This window comes from Anabrus simplex, chromosome 10, assembly GCF_040414725.1.
Source record: "Anabrus simplex isolate iqAnaSimp1 chromosome 10, ASM4041472v1, whole genome shotgun sequence".
Classification (NCBI taxonomy): Eukaryota; Metazoa; Arthropoda; class Insecta; order Orthoptera; family Tettigoniidae; genus Anabrus; species Anabrus simplex.
The window spans coordinates 55,389,596-55,415,524 of NC_090274.1; the positions used below are offsets into that span (position 1 = coordinate 55,389,596).

The 25,929-nt window shown below is 39.7% G+C and overlaps 1 protein-coding gene across 1 annotated transcript in view; it reads right to left on the reverse strand.

Moving 5' to 3' along the window:
- The window catches only part of LOC136882144 (uncharacterized), a 504,614-nt gene that overhangs the window by 71,593 nt on the left and 407,092 nt on the right, over positions 1-25,929 (reverse strand). The window contains exon 2 of the mRNA XM_067154689.2: positions 4,762-4,839. Within this exon, the coding sequence (XP_067010790.1) occupies positions 4,762-4,839 (78 nt within the window). The remainder of the gene's footprint in view (positions 1-4,761; positions 4,840-25,929) is intronic.

A 25,929-nucleotide genomic window follows, 5' to 3' on the forward strand; every position in this document is an offset into this window, starting at 1 on the left:
AATTGGTTTAAGGATTATGGCTACTAAATATACAAATTTAACCTTTAAATATTGTATTTTATGGTAATGATGATAATTATTGTATAAACGGGCCTGACAGCTAGGTCATCGGCCCCTAATGCTACGAGATGCAACGAAATGAAACGATAATTGAAATCTCAAAATATATCCACAGACTAAACTATAAAACGAATGGTGTTTAAAAAATGACCATAAATCCAAAACAATCAGTGGATTCAATTCACAACGCCTTGTTTTTAGAGATGATGCTTGTTTAAAATGGGGTCCAAAATCAAGGTCACCCGCACCTCATAATGCTGCTAATCACTGGTAAAGCAGAACCATAGTGTTCCTCTTTTTGTGGTACTAATCACAGATAATGTAGACTCGTGGTGTTCCTCGCATAGTGGGACTAATCACAGGTAATGCAGATCCATGGTATTTCACACATAACGGCACCGCTCGCTGGCAACGCAGACCCATGGTGTTCCTCAACTAGTGTGACTAATCACGGGCCACGTATACTCATGGTATTGCTCACATAATGGTACTAATCACAAGTAGGCTCATGGTTCTAATTTCATCATCCCTTGGTCGCTCCTTTTAGTCGCCTATTGCGACAGTCAGGGAGGGTATGCCGTGAGTGTATTCTTCACCTGCGTTTCACACCCACAGGGGGAATAATGTATTTGAGGAAAAATGTTGTGTTTCATTATCCATCCATCTTGATTTTAGATAAAGTCATCAAGGATTGGGAAGAATATACGTATTACACTCATAAACATCGGGACAGCTTGGAACAAAATCGAAGTGAAAGGCTTGGCTTTTGCAAGTGACCTAGCGATCATCACTAAGAACAAGGAGGAATCTACGTACGTGATCAAGATATTACACAGAATGGCACCACAGGAAAGCCTTCAGATATCATTCGACAAAACCAGGTATTATATGCAGAATTTCCAGAAAAAATGCAAGAAATATAAAATTGAAATGGAAAAGGAATATAGAACAATTTCAGAGGTACCCCTTTTTTAAATACCTTAGAGGAATAATTCTTCCTTCAGGATTAGCCACTTTCGCCAATACTGAAAGGGCCTCAAAATTTCAGAGATAATTTAGACTACAGTACACGGGTAATGTCACCTAATGCTAAATTGAAACTTAACTAAGAGTTGTCCTACCGGAAGCTCTATATGCATCGAAAACGTAATCTTAGAAGGTCATTCTAAAATTGCAGATAATGAAAAACAAGAACGTTAAATTATTCAGAAAATTTTCTACTCCACACAAAAAATGGAATTTGGTTCAAACGTCTATAGCCACACAGATAGTTTAATCAATACTATACGGAGGAGACGTAGGTTTGAAACTTTTTTTGGACATTTTAAGGATGGTTAATAATAGTCTCGAACGAAGATTATTTAATGTAATAAATTCTCAAAACAGGAGAATAAATTAGCTGGGACCTGAATGAATTGAACACCAGGGAAAACATCAAGAAAAATCACGAAGTCTTGAGGACCTCAGTATATAAACACACATTTTTGGTGAAAACTAGCAGCAGTACTGGTACAAGGTGGTCGGAAGAACGGAAGAGGCAACACAGTGAGTTCATGAAGAGATTGTTGAAAAATAGGAAGGCGAAAGTCATCAAACCAATGGACAGGTTCCAACGCTTTCTGTGAATGGGCATAACGAAACAAGAAGAAGACGAAGGAAAATGTGTCCAGTTATAAGATTTGAAACAGACTCTGAATAGGTACAAGAAAGTTGACCATGAGGATAAGAAGAAGATAGAGATGTGTGAAAATTTTTAGACTCAAAGGAGAAAATAAAAATTACATTGCCTTAGTTTTTGTTTTTGCCGTCAGTTGTCTTTCTAATTTGTTTCATGGAACCCCCTATCTTTCGGTCAAATATTCATCTTACTTACTAAACTTTGTCAAATACTGTATATTAGCAATTTTTTAAATATTACGTTGGAATTACATATTTCTGTTTCGTCTGTCGCTAATCCTATAACACAAATTTCCAAGAGTTTGAATAGTAAATAGTCTAAGCACAGCTTATTATACCAGCTTTCAAGTAAATCAAAATATCACAGAACCACTCCATGTAATCCCATTTTATCTAATTATACTCAAAAGAGAAATTAAAAATCTTCAACTCTGGAATTCAATATTCATAGATGAGTCTATTGACTATAATATCATTATTGATGTAATTGAAAGAAAATGTAAGTTGTGTTCTATAATTTGCTTTAAACTGACAAGAAGTAACACGTCAAGGAGCTCCACTGCAGCACAAAAAGATTTTTATGGTCAAGAAAGTGATACGTAATGCGACAATGAAAATTTTCAAAAATTAGTGTTGAGTCTAATAATTTTTACACTTCTGTATATGAACCGACAGTAGTATACTTCAAAGAGAAATACGCAATGGAGGAACTCTCATTGATTGATTGATTGATTGATTGATTGATTGATTGATTGATTGATGGCTAATGGAAACCGGGTTTGAGTGGGGTAAGGTGATGTATCATTGAATCATCTTAATGCCTCCTCCTCCTTCTTCTTCTTATTTTCTTCATGTGGCCTCTAAATATTAGTTCCTAATTAGCGTCGACCTCATCTTGATACCGGATTTTTATTCAGTAACAGGTTAGACTGCAAACTAATTAGGTTAGTAGGAAGTGTCGGCCACCCGCTCTTCCATAATGTAGCAAGAGTAACATAAATTATAGGGGTCCTGATGGGCCGTACCTCTAATGTTTATGCAAACCCCGTAGCATAGCCGTTGTAAAGGTAGACTATACTTGCTACTCGCTTCAATAAGTTTGCATTCTAACCTATTAATGCATAAAAATCCGGGCTCTACTTATTATTATAAGAAATTTGGAGCAGAAGCAGTAACGACGATATACGATAACACGTTTTCTAACATCAGGCTGTCTGTAGGGATAACAAAACATCCCTTTTATATTCCGTGTGTTCCAACTTATGACAGGGACTGTACCAACCAGGTCGGCCTTATCGAGATGCTGGATTAGTGAGTTAGCATATTTTTTCCCTCTCACTCCCTTGCTTGTGAAAGTGGCGCAGATAAAATGAAACGAAGATAAAATACAAAAAAGAGGGAAGGGTGTGGTGGAAGAGTCGAATTTTAACAAGGGCTTACAAGCATCTGAGGTTTCTTTGTCCAATTCCACTGAGCAAGAAAATATCTACGAGGGTGAATCATAAAGTAACTCCAACTGATTTATTGCTCGGAAACAAAAGAACGGAGATCACTCCAATTTATATAATGATAGTTTGTACTCACACCGACAGATCGTACACTGGTGCAGTTGTCTGTACAGTGACTCTATATGTACAGTGTGACCAACGAGTGCTTCATTCTGATACGCTTCACCATCTTTTAGCAAAATGTCCCGTCAGCTGATTTAAATATCTGTATTCCGCACAGAGGAAGATTACTCTTTATACAATTTCAGTCAAGTGCAGGATATCTGTTTTTACTTTACCGAAAATACGTTTTTATTAAACATGGGAAATTATTTAGTATTATTAGTTTTGAAATGTGTGTGAATTTACGTATTTCTGAGGTCTAAGTTTTGAAGAAAAAGTACGCCTGGCTGTTGTGCTTATCTATGCGGAAACAGATCCAGAAAGTGTTTTAAAATGAAATCGGGCAATCCCTTGTTTTCAGCTCTGAAATTATCACCTTATAAGACGCACCTAGCAACGAGTAGAGTTGTTCCATGCATTATAATGGTAAGAAAAATAACTAAAGCCCGGATTTTTATGCAGTAACAGGTTAGACTGCAAACTAATTAGGTTAGTAGGAAGTGTCGGCCACCCGCTCTTCCATAATGTAGCAAGGGTAACATAAATTATGGGGGTCCTGATGGTCCGTACCCCTTATGTTTATGCAAACCCCGTAGCATAGCCGTTGTGAAGGTAGACTATACTTGCTACACGCTTTAATAAGTTTGCATTCTAACCTATTAATGCATAAAAATCCGGGCTCTAATAATAACAAAACGTGTTAGTAATTTTATGGAGGCCAAGGCAGTAAGCAGATTTCTCCGTTAATATTCATCATATAGAAAACCTGTACGTAACGAAAGTTGTTTCGACTATAAATTACGACCTTTTACGCTTTTTTTCGTGTGATGGACTGGGCCCGCTTACTGAGATGACCACTAACATGAACTGTCATGTTTATTAAAACATTCTGGATGATCAAGTGTCGCCTTTCGGTCAACATCTGCATGATGAGTATTCTATTGATACCCGGATTTTTGAAGATGACATCAGCAAAGTTCATCGGGCTGGATGCGTATGTGACTGGTTTTATGAATACTTCCTCATCCTATTACATCTCGATTGGCCTGCACAATCACCTGACTTGAACCCCGCTGAAGAACTGTGTGACAGGTTGGAACAGCGGATAAAGTGCCCACATCAGCATACCCGCAAATTAATGGAATTGCGCGATCAAATCCTGACTGAGTGGCTTAACCTGGATGGGATGTAATTGAAAATCACTTCCTAATCAAATCCAGCTGATTATCAAGTCCAGAGGCGGAGTTACTCTGTATTAAATGACGCTTGTGATAATTTCTCCAGGAGTTATTAATTTTTTTATCCGGTGAGCTTATCTATTATCGGTGAACTTACTTAATAAGAGTCCATTTATTTCTGAATTAACGTGTAAAATAATCTAAAAATTGAAAATACTCTTGAGAAGGGTACTCACTGGCTGTTCCTTCGTCCTTGACATCCTGGACGATCCGCCGCACGCTCTGAGTGAATTTCCCCACCAAGTTGGTGCTGGCTAAAACAGAAAGAAAGAAACATCATCAACATAATTCAATAGGAAATGTATTAATTAATTTAATTTAATTTCGCACAATGTTCATAATTAGAGGACATATTCTTATGCATTTTCACAGAATTTTGTCAGAGACATTTCTTTGCGCTTACATGTCATTACGTGATATCTGTCACATGGGTTATCACAAAGTTTGCACACGCATAGTTCATCCGGTTAGTGGTAGATGTCTCTCGTGCAGATACCGTGGTGCAAGGTCAGTATAGGAAGATCTGGTCAAGCTACCACAATCCTTTGCGGTGACGGCCATATTGGGTCTCAAGCATCATTATGTTGCGGGCGGGCCCGATGTGATAATATCAAATATATTTGCATTTTTAAAGGAAATGGGATACTGCGCTACACCAAATTGTCAGAATTAGTCAACTGGCGGGATTATAGTGTTTCGCTTTCCAGTGATAAGAAATTTAATGCACTTAAGTCAAGAGGCATTCAGTCTTTGTCAACATGCTGAAGTAACCTTTTAGAAACGCAGTACCCGTTACTACTTTCTTAATAAAGGAAATGCTCAAGGAAATTTAGTACAACTGTCTTTAAATACTTTTTTAAGTTCAATATTTCATCTGTTCATGATATAATAGACGTACTGTACATATTTCCACGTTTCTGTAAATGAGATTACGTTAGTTTTTTGCTAGTGGCTTTACGTTGCATCGGCACAGATAGGTCTTATGGCGACCATGGGATAGGAAAGGCCTAGGAGTGGGAAGGAAAGCGACCGTGGCCTTAATTAAGGTACAGCCCCAGCATTTGCTTGGTGTGAAAATGGGAAACCACCTAAAACAATATTCAGGGCTGCCGACAGTGGGGTTCGAACCCACTATCTGCAAGCTCACAGCTGCGCGACCCTAACCGCATGGCCAACTCACCCGGTATTTCGTATTTTGACAGACGATATTGATTAGAAACGCGCTAAGATCAAGTAATATAGAAGTGAAAGAGTAGTCCTATACATGAGCACTTCTCCTGATTCTTGTTTCTCAAAAAAGTGTAATTTAGGTTCTATGAATTATCTTCCTATTCAAGTAGCTGTGAATGCATTCATGTCATTTACGAGTTGTACAGTTATATAGTATATACATGAGCAATAGATGCCCACTTAAATTCTGCATGAGAAATAGTTTTCGTTTCTTTTTTGTTCAGTATTTGGTGCCTAAATCCTCTAAATTCGAATACACGTGCCTTTGGTTACGTTCACTTACCAAGACCCAATATGGCGGCTCCATAAGTAGCATTCGTGACTTGACCTCCCTAGACAGACCTTGCCGTGGTGAAAACCATGAACAGCAAAACGCGTCATGAAGTGTCTCAATGTGTAATTGGCTTTTATCCATTCTCTGTTGACCATAGCATCTGTAGCGTAAAATTCAGGAAATATTTCTTCTCTTTTTCCTTGCAGTTCACGGAGTAGACTCTGGTATGCTTCTGTTGATGGCAGGCATAGGTCGTATCTTAAATCCTCAATGTAGAAGGATTCTCTGGCGAGAACATATACCAGACGTGAGGGTGTATACTTTGAAATACACAAGGCCTTTTTCAGGAATCTTGCTTTAAATTTTTCTATTACCTTCAGATTCTTCTTTCTTAATTGGTCCCAAATTAAAGTCAATCCATATGTCACTATTGGAGTGATTTTTAACTTGAAAATTTTTAACGCGGTATTTAATGATCCGTACATTCGGTATACTGTTCATAGTTGATAAACCGGCGATAACTCTACTAGCAAAGGTATTCAAGATTGGTATTAGTGACACCAGAGAGTTCGTACAGTCCATTGCTGGGGGGATAAAAATAGTTTAAATCCTGTAAGTAATAACAAAACAAGAACAAAATCAAATGATCATAAATATATTTTAAAAATGAGACTCAAAATGATATTCAAGTACCATTTGGAAAAGAAATGTCAACGAGGAAGGTACACCGAGCTGTAGTCGCTTACGTGCGGCCAGTATCCAGTGTTCGGCAGATAGTGGGTTCGAACCCCACTGTCAGCAGCCCTGAAGATGGTTTTCCGTGGTTTCCCATTGTCACATCAGGTACCTTAATTAAGGCCACGTCCGCTCCCTTCCCATTCCTAGGCCTTTCCTATCTCATCGTCGCCATAAGACCTATCTGTATCGGTGCGACGTAAAGCAAATATCAATAATAATAATAATAATAATGATAGTAATGTGATGTTTGGGACATCACTGAATGTTTTTAATTATTGAACTATATATTTAATTGATAAGATGTATATATTTAATCACTGATAGGTCATTTTTAAATTAATATGTATATATAGGGCTTTTATCATCCATTTCAATCATCATTTCATTTTTTTGTATCGCGGCTATAACGTATTCTGAACGAACAAATTATTGGGTAAAGTATTTCAACATCACGCATATTTATAACTTGCAGTAAATTTTCCAATAGCCGTTGTGAGGTGACCAGAGTCAGCAGGCTAATTTCAGCCCAATTCCAGGAAAAGTACGTCATCGAGATTACGAGAGACCTTACCCTCTCCACCTCATGAAGATACAGTTGATACATGATTAACACCCACTTTTCAAACTCGGCTTGGGGACGCTGTATTTCAGCGGGAAAGTTCAGCCTATGCGAATGAACGTAATGAAGCAACGTGATGGATTGACAGCTATACATCGGAGAAGGGATGAGACCTCGAATCTTACTGGACCATGTGATATGGATGATGGAAGGAGACTTGTGAACCGATAAATACCACCGATAAGGGCTGGAGAGGACATTCATTCGGACAGCCGGACTTTCTCATTTATATACTTATTCATTCTACGTCTACACATCGGAGAAGATTTTAACTTAGTTCACTTCGCATCTGAGTATATTCTACTCAAAAGTTACTCTCATTGGGACTTGTTATCTCAATGACGAGAGGTAGTCAACGGGAGACCGGTTCTGACTGGTTTAGGGGAGGAGAGCTTTTATAATGAATTTAGCTACGCTACTGTTCCGTAATACGGAAGAATACGAAGGTATTCTCTCCATGAACATAACCCATGGTGGTTTTGCACTTAAAATTAGGACTCATTACGACTTTATGTAAGGAGTACAGTAGGAAGCGCTAAGGACAGGAAATGTGGATGTAGGACTGGAATTCAACAACAGATGAGGCAGCCTGTACGAGAGATCCACCCATTTTCAGCTTCAAGACAACAGAGTCTACATTTGGTGAGCTTATGGCATAAGTTACTGCAAGTCTTCGCGCAACAGTTCATTTTCTTAGAGTTAATTTCATTCCTTTTTCTTTTGCTTCCGTAAGTTCAGATTTCGTTAATACGCCGTTACGTCACGTTTTTCATCCTAATAAATAGCTGTTTTAATTTGTATTTTACGAAATGATTATTAATGATCCTTAAATTCCAAGTTAGTGTACTTAATGATTTGTATTCCGTTCACCCCACCCCTGGGAGTTTTTTGAGTCTCATTACGTATTTTTATTATTATTATTATTATTATTATTATTATTATTATTATTATTATTAATTATCTACTTTTGTTTTCAAGCCATAAGCTTGAAGACTGGCGCCCTTGGGATACTGTTTCTGGAGAAACAATGACATATCATTTATTTATTTTAATATTAAAGTGACCCGCCACGTCATAAAGTTGTCATACATCTGTGGGCGAAGTGGATACGTCACAGTAATAATAATGGCAATGATCACTTACATCAGTGTGATAATGAATTTAAATGAAGTGAACAACAACAAAAACAACAAGCAATTCCATGGAAACAAATATTACAAGAAATCTTACTAGTTCAACATTCTAAATACAACATCATCATATACTAATTCACACGTACCTAAAGTAATTGAGATTCCTTAAATACGATAATTTTACATCGGGTTGAGCGTTGCATTAAAATATGACATTGTAACATATCATGGATTGGGTATGATGAGTATTCTACTAATACCCGGATTTTTGAAGATGACATCAGCAAAGTTCATCGGGTTGGACAAGTATGTGACTGGTTTTATGAACACTTCGTCATCCTATTACACCTCGATTGGCCTGCGCAATCACCTGACTTGAACCCCGCTGAAGAACTGTGGGACAGGTTGGAACAATGTACAGAATGGTGGAGTCTATTTTTGAAGCATCTTACATTTTTGGGAATGGGCTCTAAGACAGCCACAGGTAATGCATTTAAGTCATTAATTACCCGATTTACTATAGTGATTTTTCTGCGATGTACCTTTTACTCTATGCTTATAATCTGTCCTACTCATGTAACAGGGCTTTTCTAGTCGACTGTTGAACTCACCCCAAGCTGGCTTACTCGTGTAGACATTATAGATGGCACACAACCATGTTTGTTTCCTTCTAGCCCCCAGCGTCTCCTCACCCGAGTTTCTTTATCACACTTGTCACACTACTTCTAGAATTCAAATCGTTAAGCACAAATCATGCAGCCTTTCGCTGCACCATCTCACGTTCATTAATGAGTCCTGTTTGGTATGGATCTTATACGAGTGCTCCACATTCCATAACTGGCGTAATGAATAGAGCCCGGATTTTTATGCATTAATAGGATAGAATGCAAACTTACTAAAACGAGTAGCAACTATAGTCTACCTTCACAACGACTATGCTATGGGGTTTGCATAAATATTAGGGGTACGGCCTATCAGAATCCCTATAACTTATGTTACTCTTGCTACATTATGGAAGAGCGGGTGGCCGACACTTCCTACTAACCAAATTAGTTTGTAATGTAACCTATTACTACATAAAAATCCGGGCTTTAGTAATGAATGATAAATAGCCTTGCTCCTTCACCTGGGAACTGCTGCCCTTAACAACCTCATCACGTGTATTTGTGATAATGATGATTGTACCGGGAGGTACACCCTAACGCCCCGCATCTAAATCTAGCGCTTAAATGAACTCCCCTATTGGGAAAACCATGAAACTGGAACTACACCAAATTAGAACTTTACTCAGAAGATGTCACCACTAAAATATGATATAATTTTGTTATTGTGCACTTTCTTAACCTGTGTGAATTTCTACTTATTTTGTTTGACATTCATCAAGAAGTTTGGGCATTCTCACATAGATGACACTACCAAAAACTATGACCATACACCCTGGTGCGAAGTGAAAGAACATTTGATTTAAAGAAGTTTTGTATTCATAAGTTTTTTCTAATTGATGTTCATTTATTTTTGGGTTGGCAACATTTATCTTTTCTTTCCGCCAGTTTTGAATCCAGCCAATCCCAAATTTCTGTAATTAATTTTACACCTATCACAGGCTTCTTCTCCGATTCTGAGTGTCACTTTTGAATTCAACCAATAAAATTCTGTGGTTGTGTCTTGATCTTTCATGAATGATCTCGAACTTTCCCCGAGGGTTTATAAATTGCGGCTTTTCACGTCTCTTGGCCATTTGATCGTCATCTAACTACGTGTGTGTGTGTCAGGCAGGAGGCGGGCGGCGCCTCTTTCATCAGGCAGCAGTACAGCGACAAGGTAATGGCCACATAAAATCTTTCTTATTGTAGCTAACGCCGCAGTTTAACCCAAGGGAAAGGTCCGACTCATTAACTATGTAACCTACTTTTCTAAAAATGTAACCTTCTGCTGGCTAATGTAAAAAATTTCATAAAATCTTTAACTGTAAATCGGGGATAGAGAGTGATGTACCCTCTCGAGCTCCCCTTCATATTGGTTTGAGGTGACTATGTTTTGTAACTGGTTTTCTTCCTTTACTTATGGTCTTAATTTATTCGTATACGTGTCACCTCCATAGTTTGGGAATGGCCCCTTTGTCATCGGCCTAGTGCCCTTTAGGTTTTAAGTGTTCATATCTAGGAGTGCAAGTATTCGTCTCCATTCATTTTGTGTTCGGGCCATTTAATTAGCCATTATTCTTGTTCCATGAAGGCCCAGTAGGTTGGGTATTAAATACCCCTGTATAATCCAGAAATTGTAAGTTGATGTTGCCTTGAATAGGCTTGGAAAACTGAGAGCCTGTTAGCTCTTTTTCAAAATAAGATTACTGTATGCCTCTTGAAGGTTAGATGTTATATTTTGGGAGCAAGTGCTCCGTGAATTAGGGGTATTCTGCCCTTTGAACAAATTATGCTCGTTTGTAAATTTGAGCAGGGAGCTCAAAAATTGTAAAACTAGAGGCTTGAAGCCCACGAGTGTTAAAGTTCTGAAATCTTGGATTTTTCTATTTTGTACCTGAAATGTCATTGTTATCTCACTAAGTGAAAATCTGTTAAGTTTGTTGTTTTTCAAAAATATAACCTTCAGTTTACGTTTTAAATTAAATTCTTGACATTGTACTTAGACCCATTCGTCCCGGTACCTTCTTTTTCCTCTGAGTTCCATGATAAAACTCCGGAACAATGATAATGATGATGAGTTATCGATTGAGGGAGTGCCCGAACCTGGAGCTATTTGATCGTAGGATGTGAGTGCGAAACATAGCCGGAATAAAAATATGTGTACATTCAGTGCAAGGGGAGTAGGTTGACGAAGGGACACAGAACGATGTATTTCAACGGGAAACTTGTTCAGATCAGGGATATTACGAACTATATGGGGATGGAAGCCCTTCTGAAGGGTTCTGCTCGGTTTGCGGACAACATTCGTGGTAGTAATATCGGCTCTGACGTCACAACCGAGAGAGAGAGAGAGAGAGAGAGAGAGAGAGAGAGAGAGAGAGAGAGAGAGAACCCTGGGAGGTCAATAACCTCTGCTGTGAAGCCTCCATCGTAGTCTAGGGGTTTAAACACAGCAGGAGCTTCCCGTCCTAGTGTCGATTTGTAGCTCAGTCTTGAGTTCAGATTAACGTGACTTAACTGACAAGAGACTAAATATTATATATCGGGTGAACCAGCCACCCCTATTTCTTCGGATTTATGCACCCCGCAGTTCGCTAACGTGAAAACATTTCCCATGTCGTCTGATTATAAATGCCTGAGTAGGTACATTGGCAGGAAGTATTTACTCGTTGCTAATTCATTAAGAAGGAAGCCATACTTTCCAGTGTGGACTTAGTAAAATTTAACATAAAAACTTTCCAGTCTGACAAACACACCAAAAAATTCCAATATAAACATACCTGTAAAAATATACACACTATTATACAAAAAATGACATGCTTCGTTCTACAAGAACATTCTCAGATTCTATCAAATCAGAAACTTCTTATTTTTGGCTATTTGCTTTACGTCGCACCGACACAGATATGTCTTATGGCGACGATGGGATAGGAAAGGCCTAAGAATAGGAAAGAAGCGGCCGATTACTGGATACTGGCCGCACTTAAGCGACTGGAGCTATCGAGCTCGGTTCACAAACTTCTTGCGTATTTAAGTACAATATTGTTTGCATTCCGTAAACTTGTCAATGATAGAGAGTTAGCTGATAATGTGAACACGTATTAACACATGATGATTGTATAAGTATTCAACCATCACCGCATTAATAACATGAAATACTTCTGTACTTATCTAGACTACCGAAGCTGAGTCCGTTGACTCCAAACACTATTTCAGTCCTAATAAGTCTGTATCATTGACAAGTTTACGCAACGTATAAAATGCTGTACATATATACGCATGATTTTATTGATTTGACAGACTCTGAGGATGTTCTTGTAGAACGAAGCACGTCATTCTTTGTATAATAGTGTGTATATTTTACAGGTATTTTTTATAGTGCTATAATTTATATTAGAATTTTTGTGTGTTTGAAAGACTGGAAATTTTTTATGTTACTATTAGTTGCTCATAAACCGGAAAGTGGAGGTAATAAAAATATTGTCCACTGCACGGAAAATATGAAAGTTGAGGATGTGTGTTTCTGTGTAGAATATGAGAGAATGAGTTCATATAGACAATGCTATGCTTTCCCGTGTAGTATGAGTGTTTGTACTAGATTACAGGAGTATAGAGAATCAATTAAGTATTTTTCGCGAAGAAATGAGCTTGCACACTTAAAGCAATGTACTGTATATAATATTATGCTCTGACCGAATAAATAGTATATAGATCACGAAGCAACATTACCGTGTCTAAGGGGCTGTCACCTAGACGAAGTATAAGTTAAGGGTTACCATGGAGACACAGTCGCATATATAGATTTTTTCAAATAGTATTAAAAATTTCACAGTTCTAGCTAGCCCTTCCGGCAAGCAACTCATTGTTGAAGTCATCCTAAGGATGTGAGCAACGAATTTTAGGAAAATAAAATATAATAATAAAGTATCAGAATATATTTTTGTTTATTCCTGAAAATTGGAATCCTTTTCATAAACATCGTTATCCGGTCGATTAGATTAGCAGTTTGCCTTTTTTCTACCACTTCGAGCGCTAGTGTGAGTCAATGCAGAGTTTCACTTAAGCACCACTACGAGCGCTAATATGAATCAATGCGGAGTTTGACTTAAGCCCTTATAACTACATCCGGTGAGGACATTTTTCAAATAATCAAAAATAATGGATGGTCTTGAACCAAGGAACACTTAACAGGAAGATTTATGTAAATAATTTAATTTGGCCAGGATTTGAGTCAAAAAGAAAACGAGTGCAGAAACAAGCGATTTTTGACTGATTTGCGGAACTGCATGTAGGCCGGAAGTGATTTCTTTTTTTTTCTTTGTTTGATAGTGGTATACAAGAGTCACCAATTTGAAATCTTTCCGGGGCCTTTAGGCCTTCAACTCGCGGCACAATTGAGGAAATTGCTTAATTTTACGTTTTTCGTAGTGTGGAGACTTTGTCTGCTAAGAAATATTTTCAATATAAAAATCCAGTTTTGTTTAGTTTAGTAATGTTTTATTTGACCTGACAAGATTAAGGCGTTGAAGTCTTCTCTTCCATCTAACCAGGCACTGAAATATGCATGTATTACTTTTTTTTTTTTGCTAGTTGCTTTACGTCGCACCGACACAGATAGGTCTTATGGCGACGATGGGATAGGAAATGGCTAGGAGTGGGAAGGAAGCGGCCGTGGCCTTAATTAAGGTACAGCCCCAGCATTTGCCTGGTATGAAAATGGGAAACCACGGAAAACCATTTTCAGGGCTGCCGACAGTGGGGCTCGAACCAACTATCTCCCGAAAACTGGATACTGGCCGCACTTAAGCGACAGCAGCTATCGAGCTCGGTATATTACATTGTATCACTTTACAATAATTACATGTAATACAAATTAAATTAATAATAATATAAGAATGAAGAGTGATAATATTAAATTAAAATGACATAAACTGAGATTAAATTCAGATCAAAAATAAATTCCTAAAACTAATATCCTAAATGTAAGAAAAATTAATGACATTTGAAAAACAAATCGGGTAAGAATTTTAATGTTTTACCACGTCATCCATGACAGTGGAGTGGTTGTGAGTAGGAGAATCAAGTTTACAGATGATCCTTACTGGTGCATAAAATGTCTCCAAAATGCTTCCTAGAAAGCGCCAATGCAATTGAATGTTTTAAGAAACATACTTGCACTGAAACTGCTCTGTACTTTGAATTACTCCCTCAGATGGCTTTCTACTCTTACGCACAGCCTAGATAAATATATTCCAGTGTGACTATTGAAATGGTAGTCTGAAATAACTTTGAAGCTAAAGTTGACTGACAGCATGAGAGAAAGGGGCGTGGGTTTGCTCTATATACGCATTTAGAGCTTAACAAATGGCGTTATGGCAAACGTGATAACGGGATTTGAAAGGGGAAGAATTTGGGGATTTTTAAGTTTAAAACTGAAAATTCGATTTTCCGCCAGAAATCCCAACATTTCGGTCACGACTCCCCTCTCCGTAAAAATGTTAATTACTTTCATACCCATTTTAAGGAGAAATGAAAGAGGCTGGAGATTAGACGTTATAGAACTAGAAATCGTAAATAAAATAGAACATAGTAGGAATGACATGCAACCTCACCGCAGTCAGGTCGGTTCCCGGTAGGTCATTCAACACAACCCGTTGCCGACAGAAACCCTTGGACATGTGTTGGGATTCTGCCGGAGCACTGAACTAATGCGCAACAATCGCCACCACCGGGTAAGATCGTCGATCGCTCAAGGCTTGAGACAGCGTGGATGGGAGGTGCACGAGGAGGTTCACTGCGTCTCTATCGATGACTCTAATCGGAGGGCGGACATCGTAGCCATCAACAGAGAGGACATTAAAGCGGTGGTCTTAGATCCCACCATTCGCTTTGAAAGAGACCTTAATCAGGCACGGGATGTGGACCTAGAAAAGCAAGCTATTTATGTTCCATTCTTGCCTTACCTTTCATCTAAGTATAAAATACATATAGATCGGTGGATTGTCAAGAGGCCTGCTATTCGGAGCAAGAGGCACCCTCCCTAGTCAGACATCGAACTTCCTACAAAACTTGAAAGTTCCATTCTGCGAGTTTGAAGAAATAGTAATACAGACACTGAGGGACTCTCTGCAAATCATTCACTTCCATCTGTACCTGAGAACGTGATTGACATTTCTCCCCCACTAACCCCGGGAAAAAAGAAGATAACAGCTTCAACGATTAAATCTTCATTTCTTGATATTTTTGAACTCCATTGAAATTGAAACTGTATTCCGGATCCAAATGGTCTCCCTCATTGGAGGACGGACGATTTATTTCTTTAATAATCTCTCTCTCTCTCTCTAATGACATCGAATGGGAAGTGGAATGAGCAAATAAGACGCGTTAAAATGATAGGTTTGGCCGCTTTATCCAGCACAAGGTGTTTAGAGAGAAAGATGCCTAATACTGAATACAAGTTAGATAAACACATTTCAAATGGTCTAGTGATTTCAAGAAATATGGAGAGTTTTTTGCGGGACAGAACTTTTTTTAAAGGTACATGGCCTCACTCTTTTTAGTGTAGCAAAGTTATCCTTCGATAGGTGTTTCCAGATAATATCTAAGGCATATGCCATGATGGGGTCTGCTTGTACTTAGACTTTTGTCTCTTAGTAGCATGTAAGTCATTAGGAGCACCCTGCCATTTTTAAAAATACATTTGGAAGCTGGGAAGTTAAGAGAATAGCATTCTTCGTGATCAGAATAAGTGTATACTCTCTGGCTTGACAGGTAATAATCAAACATGGGCTGCATGCAATGACATTACTAAGGATGAAGTCCGACTCGTTGGCTGAACGGTCAGCGCACTGGCCTTAGGTTCAGAGGGTCCTGGGTTCGATTCCCGGCCGGGTCGGGGATTTTAACCTTAATTGGTTAATTCCAATGGCCCGGGGGCTGGGTGTATGTATTGTCTTCAACATCATTTCATCCTCATCACGACGCGCAGGTCGCCTACGGGAGTCAAATAGAAAGACCTGCACCTGGCGAGCCGAACCCGTTCTGGGATATCCCGGCACTAAAAGCCATACGACATTTCACTAAGGATGAAAATCACATATATCACAATATTAATGAAAGTGTTTGTCGCTTAGCAACCTGCTAAGTACAGAATGTATTTCGGGTTAGGGTAAGCCTTTGCCTGCATGATCATTAATGATTTGATTTTATTGTTATTAAAAGTTAGCTGAACTTAGAGACCTATCAATGTCTCGTGATTCAGCGCCAGGTAATATCGGAGAGAAAAAAGCAAAATGAAGCAAATAGGACCAGAAGAATGGACGGACGGATTTGCCAAAGCTGTTTTTAATAAACATTTTTAATAAAGTATATAGATTTATTGTAATGCTTTTACACGTAACTGATTGAGGTTATGCTAAATGAAAAAAACCCGCAATTTACTAGAATACAGTATGAATGTATTATTTTTTCACTGACAATTTTCAACTCGTTTTTGCTGACTTATCAAGTGTAACTCAGCCGGCTGTCAGCAGAATATTTAGAATGGTATATTTACTGATTGGCAGGAAAAGGCATGAGTTTGTCAAGTCTTCTTAATCTTTCTTTCTTTCTTTCTTTCTTTCTTCCTTAATCTGTTTACCTTCCAGGATTGGTTTTCCCTCGGACTCCGTGAGGGATCCCACCTCTACCACCTCAAGTATAGTGTCCTGGAGCGTGAGACTTGGGTCTGAAGATACAACTGAAGAAAAGGACCAGTGCCTCATCCAGGCGGCTGTGGCGGGATGGGAAGATCGAAAAGGATGGACAAGGAAGAGAGAGGGTAGCGGCCATGGCCATAACCCTTTACTGCATAGAATTGGCTTGTGGCAACATATCCCTTTTAACCTATGTATGCGAGATATACTGTGGACAGAGGTAATTTTACGACACACCTTGAACTGTACAGTCAATCAAACACATATACCAGTGGTGCTTTTTTTTTTTCAACCAGCAAAACAAGCTCTACAACCCCGTCAACATCCACGCGTACCAACCACCGTTTATTTTCGGTTGGCAATTACTACAGGCTTGAGGAGTACCTCTGACTCATCCTCAAAGACATTACCAACCTACGATCGTATAAGAATACTTGCGCCTTACAACACGTACCCGTGGTCAATAGGCGGAAATGATCGGTCTTTGAATGCTGTAAGCTTAGCGAAGTAATAGCAAAAAATCGTCTGTGTGTGTTACTGCTACTAAAATGTTTCCCCCTGAAGGGGGAGGCGGGCCCCTTAGACGGTGACACCGTCTCTCAGGCCGGGAGATTTGTTACGGTGAAGGAGATGTGCGGAGAAGGTGAGGGGCTTGGCGGCCGTGGCTTCTACTAGGAACTGTCCCGGCATTCTCCTTAGTGTAGAGAATGGAAAACCACGGAAAACCATTCTCAGGACAGCCGACGGTTGGAGCCAGTCGTGAGGTCCAATCCTGTCCCGTCTTCCGATTGTTGCAGAGGCGTAGAGCCACGGTAGAGCCGTGGCCACATCTCCTCTGCTCGGTTGGCCGGTCAAAGTACAGAGCTGTTGGACCACGGACCAGCCGTGGCCACTTGAAGGTCGAGACCCACTCTGTATCCACCGATCGCCAAAAATCCTCGTGTGTGTGTGTGTGTGTGTGTGTGTGTGTGTGTGTGTGTATTCCATTAGGGTAAACCACAACACATACGAGTGTTAAGGTATTAGCTCTGGTTGTGAATTGCTGGTAAATCTAAGACACTGGACGCAAGTTAAACGTTAAAGCCCGAGATGTTTGTCACCAAACTAAAAAGAAAAATAATTTATTTATTTATTTAATTTATTTATTTATTTATTTATTTATTTATCTATCTACTTATTTATTCACGAAGCACAAGCGCTGAGCAAATTTCACTTGCACTGTCAACAGACTATTTAACAAACGTAAACTTTCATAATAAAATATAACAAACATAATAAAATATAACAAGATCAGGTACACATCCTACTGATAACTGTCCAAATCGAAAACCATGAGAATGTCCATGTTCATAACCAAGTCGTCGTGGGTCAAGATGGCGGTATAATCCCTTCACATCAACTTACTTTAAGATACTATTTACACACCTCTCGAATACACTTTTATTTGATGCTATATCAAGCTCTTGTCTCCTATTAATATTTTTAAAGAGTGTTGGGAGGCGGATTAGGAAAGATCGTTGAAGTATTGAGTGCTGAGTGTGGGGAATATGGAGAAGGTCTTTGGTTCTGGTGGAGCGGGAAGGAGCACGGAGAGAGAAGAGTGAGACAAGATGTTCCGAGCGGTAGTGTCCATTTAAGATCTCGTGGAGGAAACTACGGTCAGCTACCTGTCGCCTGATGTGCAGCGGTGACACATTAATTGCCATTAATACCTGCTGCGTAGACAGATTTCTGAGCTTGGGGTTTTTGTTCGTTACCATTGCAGCAAAGAAGGACACTGCTCTGTCTAACTGCTTAGTATTGGAGGGGGCGGCTGTTGTCCAAATCGGAGAGCAGTAGTTTAAGAGAGTTAGGTATCATCGCGACATTTGCCTGGATAAGAAGTAGGGATGGGACAAATGGTTACTTTCCAGTATCATGTTCCTGTGCATCCGTTATACAGTACTATTAGGTTGGAGTTAGGATATAAAAGTAATATAATACAAGTTGCAGTCAACTTTTTTAAGGAACATTCCTTGTACCTGCTGTCTCTTGTAGCCCCTAACCGCACCTTAGTAAGTACTTATAAATAGCAATCCTACATCTTCATCTCTCTTTCTTCTCTTCCACTGTCCCTTTCGCTAACCCGTCACTCACATTCTTAACTATTCCTAGAAAAATGTTTGCAATGACCCATTTACATTCCGAGAACCAATACTTCCAAACCTTCATGTATAAAAAGCGCAGTAGCTCCTATGTGCATTCGTAGATGTCCAAAGATCTATAGTTAAACAGACATTAGGACCCGACTTTATAAAATAGGTTAGAATGCAAACGTATTTGAACAAGGCGCAAGTGAAATCTAGCCGCTCTACAGATATGTCGGGGAGTTGCATAAATTTGAGGGATTCTGATAATTCAGATCGATAATATTAATGCAAATCTCACCGCAGAACCGTCATGCGGGTAACATACACTTGCGCCTTGTTCAAATACATTTGCATTCTAACCTATTCGTGCCTATAATTCCCATCTCTATTGATCAACGAGTGCCATATACACCTCAGATGCCGCCGGAATGGGTCATGAGGAAATAGCCCTACTAGGCAAGACGTAAGCAGAGTTTAATCAGTACATTTTTTTGTTATTTGTTTTTTTACGTTGCACCGACACAGACTGGTCTTACGGTGACGACGGGATAGGATAGAACAGGACTAGGTCGGAAACAACCATGGCCTTAACTGAGGAACAGTCCCAGCATTTGCTTGATATGAAAATGGGAAACCACCGAAAACCATCTGGAGGACTGCCGGCAGTGGGGTTCGAATCCACCATCTCCCGAGTACAAACTAACAGCTACGTAACACAAACCGTGTAGCCAACTCGCTCTGTAAATCCAGTATAAAAGGCTCCAAAATCGTCATTTGTCATTTACAGAAGGTTGTAGGTATTTGGTAAACAACAATGTAGGTGGCTTGTCCAGCGTCTTTTTTCTCTCTCTCTGTATATCACTCCTTCTCTTCTGTACTGGTAAAAATTATGGCAGCAGCTTTCGCTGCACTGCCTCACAGGTTACAGTCGGTGACGAAATTTCAGGATGCACAGATTCACGTAACGGGACTTGGGATAGCTTTTCAGGACCTGATGTTTGAGATCCATGTATTGTACATTATCAGAACTATGTGAACCGGTAGAATTTTTAATTTTTAAAATTATTATTATTATTATTATTATTATTATTATTATTATTATTATTATTATTATTATTATTATTATTATTATTATTATTATTGCTAGCTGCTTTACGTCGCACCGACACAGATAGGTCTTATGGCGACGATGGGACAGGGAAGGGTTAGGAGTGGGAAGGAAGCGGCCGTGGCCTTAATTAAGGTACAGCCATGGCATTTGCCTGGTGTGAAAATGGGAAACTACGGAAAACCATTTTCAGGGCAGCCGATAGTGGGGTTTGAACCTACTATTTCCCGAATACTGGATACTGGCCGCACTTAAGCGACTGCAGTTATCATTATTATTATTATTATTATTATTATTATTATTATTATTATTATTATTATTATTATTATGTCCGACTCGTTGGCTGAATGGTCAGCGTACTGGCCTTCGGTTCAGAGGGTCCCGGGTTCGATTCCCGGCCGGGTCGGGGATTTTAACCTTAATTGGTTAATTCCAATGGCCCAGGGGCTGGGTGTTTGTGCTGTCCCCAACATTCCTGCAACTCACACACCACACATAACACTATCCTCCACCACAATAACACGCAGTTACCTATACATGGCAGATGCCGCCCACCCTCATCGGAGGGTCTGCCTTACAAGGGCTGCACTCGGCTAGAAATAGCCACACGAAATTAAATTAAATTATTATTATTATTATTATTATTATTATTATTATTATTATTATTATTATTGGGTACCTTATTTCAACGCGTTTCTAAGAAATCGTTTTCCAGTAATTGAGTTTTTGTCCACATAAATCGCATCGGATGTAATACACATCCACTCACTCATCGTCCAGAACACGGAGTGAAACTCGAAATACAAGGTGGGAAGATCACGTGTAACTGTTCCGAGAAACAACGTTACTGTATGTGTCACCACCAGTAAGCCTAATACAAAGCACTTCGAATAACTAAAGGATATCTGTAACCGACCAGCAAGTAACAGGATAGGAATGCCAGTACTGCCACTAAACTGTTACAAAAGTATCGCTCGAGCCTGCGCAGGAGTACACTCTTAAGGCGTGCTGCTATGCTTCCTAATAGCCATTAGCCAATCAGAAACTCCCTACTCTTCCCTTCGTTTCGCTGAGACAGTTACTTTTGTATCAGGGTCTCCAGAGGAACATATTATTTCTGGAACAGCTTACTGTTATGGATTAGGATGCAATATCATGTTAGAATATGTAACTCCCATCTCTAATAAGAAGTGGGAAACCACGGAAAACCACTTCGAAGATGGCTGTGGTGGAAATCTCCCTCTACTCAGTTGACCTCCCGATGCTGGGTGGACCCCCTTCCAGCCCTCGTACCACTTTTCAAATTTCGGGGCAGAACCGGGGATCGAACCCTGACCTCCGAGAGTGGCAATTAATCACACTAACCACTACACTACAGAGCCTGCATAATCCCACGCGGTTTGTCCATTCTAACTCTGTATTCTCTAGGAGTTCTTTAATTAATGCTATCCTCTTCAGGTATAATGTGTTAATAAATAGTAACTACTATTTCAATTATTTTCTGAATTTATGTTGCACAAAACGAGTTTCAAAAGAATGTAGAACCTCACAGTTATAAAACTTCAACATGTGCAGTTTGATTTCATTTTGGTGTCTTCTTCTAGAATCTTGATTTAATTTTTGCCAGTGACTGTGTGTGCTCTCTTGCTTTTTGCGATGTCTTACACAAGAATTTACAGCTTCACAACTCATGCAGATGCTAGAGAGAAAATAAAATGAGCGAGATAAAAGTCCGTCCGTCTTTTATCGCGGCTGCGCTGTGAAGTCGTTCAGTCGAGATGAAATCGTTCAAACGAAATGGGAAAGTAACAACAAGATTCCTCAGAATATTCAAACCAGCTTCGAATTTCTATTTGAATTAATTTCCGGGCCACGAGCGGCGGTGGAGCGAGCGAATGCGGAGGCAGAGGTTAACCTCGGCGGCTGATAACAGAGTGCGGTAGAAACAGCGAGGGGCACGCAGTTCCTCGGTATAGGCTGTTTCCTAATATGGAAGACACTGTGAACACTTCCTCCAAGAATTATTGTGCTTCGCATCCCCATATCCTTAGAAGCTTACGGCAGTGTCCATCTCCATTCTTGACCCAGTCTATGGTTCAATTCTCAGCCAGCATTCCTTCCTTCAGCCATGGCCAATTTTTTTCAATTTATATTTGAAGCTATTTCTTTTTAGTTTCGATTTAATTAATTTATAACTGTTAGATTCTTCAGTCTGTCGACTGTAATTTATGAATGAACTAATTTATAAACTACTGTACCTGAAAAACGAGTTTTTCCTTTTAAAAATAAAATGGCATGTTTCGTTCTTCTAAGGACATCATCAGGTTTTATTATAATTATTATCGTAAATCTTTATATTCTTCTTCTTCTTTTATTATTATTGCCGGCCCCGTGGTGTACGGGTAGCGTGCCTGCCTCTTACCCGGAGGCCCCAGGTTCGATTCCCCGTCAGGTCAGTGATTTTTATCTGAATCTGAGGGCTGCCTCGAGGTCCTCTCAGCCTACGTGATTACAATTGAGGAACTATCTGACGGTGAGATGGCGGCCCCGGTCTAGGAAGTCACGAATAACGATCGAGATGATTCGTCATGCTGACCACATGACACCTCATAATCTGCAGGCCTTCGGGCTGAACAGCGGTCGCTTGGTAGGCCGTGGTCTTTCGGGGCTCTTGCGCCACGGGGTTTGGTTTGGTTTTATTATTATTATTTCTTTCTTAATCTGTTTACCATCCAGGGTTGGTTTTTCCTCGGTCTCAGCGTGGGATCCTCCTCTACCGCCTCAATGGCAGTGTTCTTGGGTCGGTGGGGAGATACAGCTGCGGAGAAGGACCAGAACCTCGCCCAGGCGGACTCACCTGCTATGGTGAACAGGGCCCTCGTAGCGGGAAGGGAAGATCGGAAGGGATAGGCAAGGAAGAAGGCAGGAAGCGGTCGTGGGCTTAAGTTAGGTACCATCCCGGCGTTTGCCTGGAGGAGAAGCGGGAAACCACGGGAAAAACACTTAGTGGAAGGCTGAGGAGAGAATCAACACCCCCCCCCCCACACACACACACCTTCCACTCAGTTGACCACAGTGAGTGGACCCCGTTCCAGCTCTCGTACCACTGTTCAAATTTTGTGACAGAGCTGAGGGTGGCAAGTAAACACACTAACCAGTGCACAACACAGGCTTATTATTATTATTATTATTATTATTATTATTATTATTATTATTATTATTATTATTATTATTATTATTATTATTATTATTATTATTATTATTATTATTTATGCCCATTTACAGAACGCGTTGGAACTTGTTACCTTGATGATGGTTTTCCTTTCTTCTTCTTCTCCCAAAGTTTCTTCACGAACTCGCTATGCTGTTTCTTGCGTTCTTCCGTCCATCGTTTCCTTGTGGTTCTTTTAACCTTTTCCGTGAACGTGTGCTTTGCAGCCAGAGTTCCGAAAGCCTTGCGATCCCTGATTGTATCTTCTGTGATGTTTATTTATTTTACGTCCTGTTTTATTTCCTCTAACCAGCTGATTTTGATCTTCTTTGAATTAATGATACCAAGCAGTCCTTTTGCATTTTTAGTGTCGTCTATTCTAGAGATGTGGCCATAAAATTTCAATCGTCTCCTGCGTATGGTATCTACAGATTTTCTTTTGATCCGTATTATACGTATTGATAACTAATTTAGCGGATCAATCAATCAATCAATCAATCAATCAATCAATCAATCAATCAATCAATCAATCAATCAATCGGCAGTGATCTGCTTTTAGGGTAGTCACCCAGGTGGCAGATTCCCTACGTATTGTTTTCTTAGCCTTTTCTTACATAATCGCAAAGAATTTGGAATTTTTTTGAACATCTCCCTTTGTAAATTATTCCAATAGGGTTGGACTCCCCTTACTATAAATGAATATTTGCTCCAGTTTGTCCTCTTGAATTCAAACTTTATTTTCATATTGTGATCTTCCCTACATTTAAAAACACCACTCAAACTTATTGGTTTGCTAATGCCAGTCCACGCCATCTATCCGCTGACAGCTCGGAACATACCACTTAATCGAGCAGCTCGTCTCCTTTCTCCCAAGTCTTTCCAGTTCAAATGAGATAAGTTCCAAATTCAAGTGTGCTGTAGTTATTAGCTAGAATTCGTGGGGGGAGGGGGGTTCGTATTTACGATTAACACACTACTCGAAATGTATCTCTAAATAACACATACAGTAAGATCAGTCTCGGAGACGTGGCTTACTTAACAGGACATCACATGAAATCCATGTATGTTCAGGCTGATGATAATAATACGTTATAAGGGATAAAAATCACACTTTACATTTTTTAAACAATTGGCTCTACGTCGCACTGACACAGGTAGGTCTTATGGCAATGATTGGAAAGGAAAAGGCTAGGAGTGGGAAGGAAGCAGCCGTGGCCTTAATTAAGGTACATCCCCAGCATTTGCCTGTTGTAAACACGGGAAACCACGGGAAACCATCTTCAGGGCCACCGACAGTGGGGTTCAAACCCACTATCTCCCGGATGCAAGCTCACAGCTGCGCGCTCCTAACCGCACGGCCAACTCGCGCGGTCAGATCTTACAATAAATTAGTACACTTTAAGGGTATTAACTAGTAGAGAATAAGGTCACAATTGCAAACTTAAACTTAAGATTACAGGAAAAATACAGTGTCATTTTACAGATTATTTTCATGGTAACATTATTATACTTCCACTCCAATATAGCGCTGTAACTATCAACAGTCACCATGAACAGCTCGGCAGATTTTGAAGGAACATTCCAAACATATTGCTTTTGCATATCTGATGCACGCGTATTCAGTTTTTCTCTTCTGGGCACGTGATGCAAGTCTTCCTCTTCTCAAGTTTCTCAGTTACCATGCCTTCTGCATTAGGCAGGTCATCTTCTCGAATACTGTTCTTCAACCTAAATGGGAAGTTTGGTACGGAAACTCGTTCGACAAGATGAGGTTTCACCATTTCCATCCCAAGTTCATGAACAGAATCAAACCTCTTCACAATTTTGTTCCCTGACTAGCACAAGACCGAGCTCGATAGCTGCAGTCGCTTAAGTGCGGCCAGTATCCAGTAATCGGGAGATCGTGGGTTCGAGTCCCACTGTCGGCAGCCTTGAAGATGGTTTTCCGTGGTTTCCCATTTTCACACCTGGCAACTGCCGGGGCTGTACCATAATTAAGGCCACGGCCGCTTCCTTCCAACTCCTAGGCCTTTCCTATCCCATTGTCGCCATTAGACCTATCTGTGTCAGTGCGACGTAAAGCAAAAAAAAAAAAAAAAAAAAAAAAAAACTAGCACAAGTATAGAATATAGCTATTGACCATAGCTATATTGAGCAAAGAAAATAATAGTGGCGGCTGGTGGTATCTGGAGCTGGGTGTTGCACCAAAATTTTCAGTATCACATCTTTATAACTTACAGAAATAATAAGAAACTCTATTATCGTTAAGTAATGAACTACAATCCTACTAAAACTGAATTATCTGGCAATTACAACCCAGGAAATAAGAGGCTAATTAAACACTGCAACTACAGTTACTCTTAACTAATTTTTTACGGTTTTCAGAGATGCCGAGGTGCCGGAATTTAGTCTCGCAAGAGTTCATTTACATGCCAGTAAAGCTACCGACACAAGGCTGACGTATCTGAGCACTTTCAAATACCACCGGACTGAGCCAAGATCAAAACTGCCACGTTGGAGTCAGAAGACCAGTGCCTCAACCCGTCCTAGCCACTCAGTGGGTG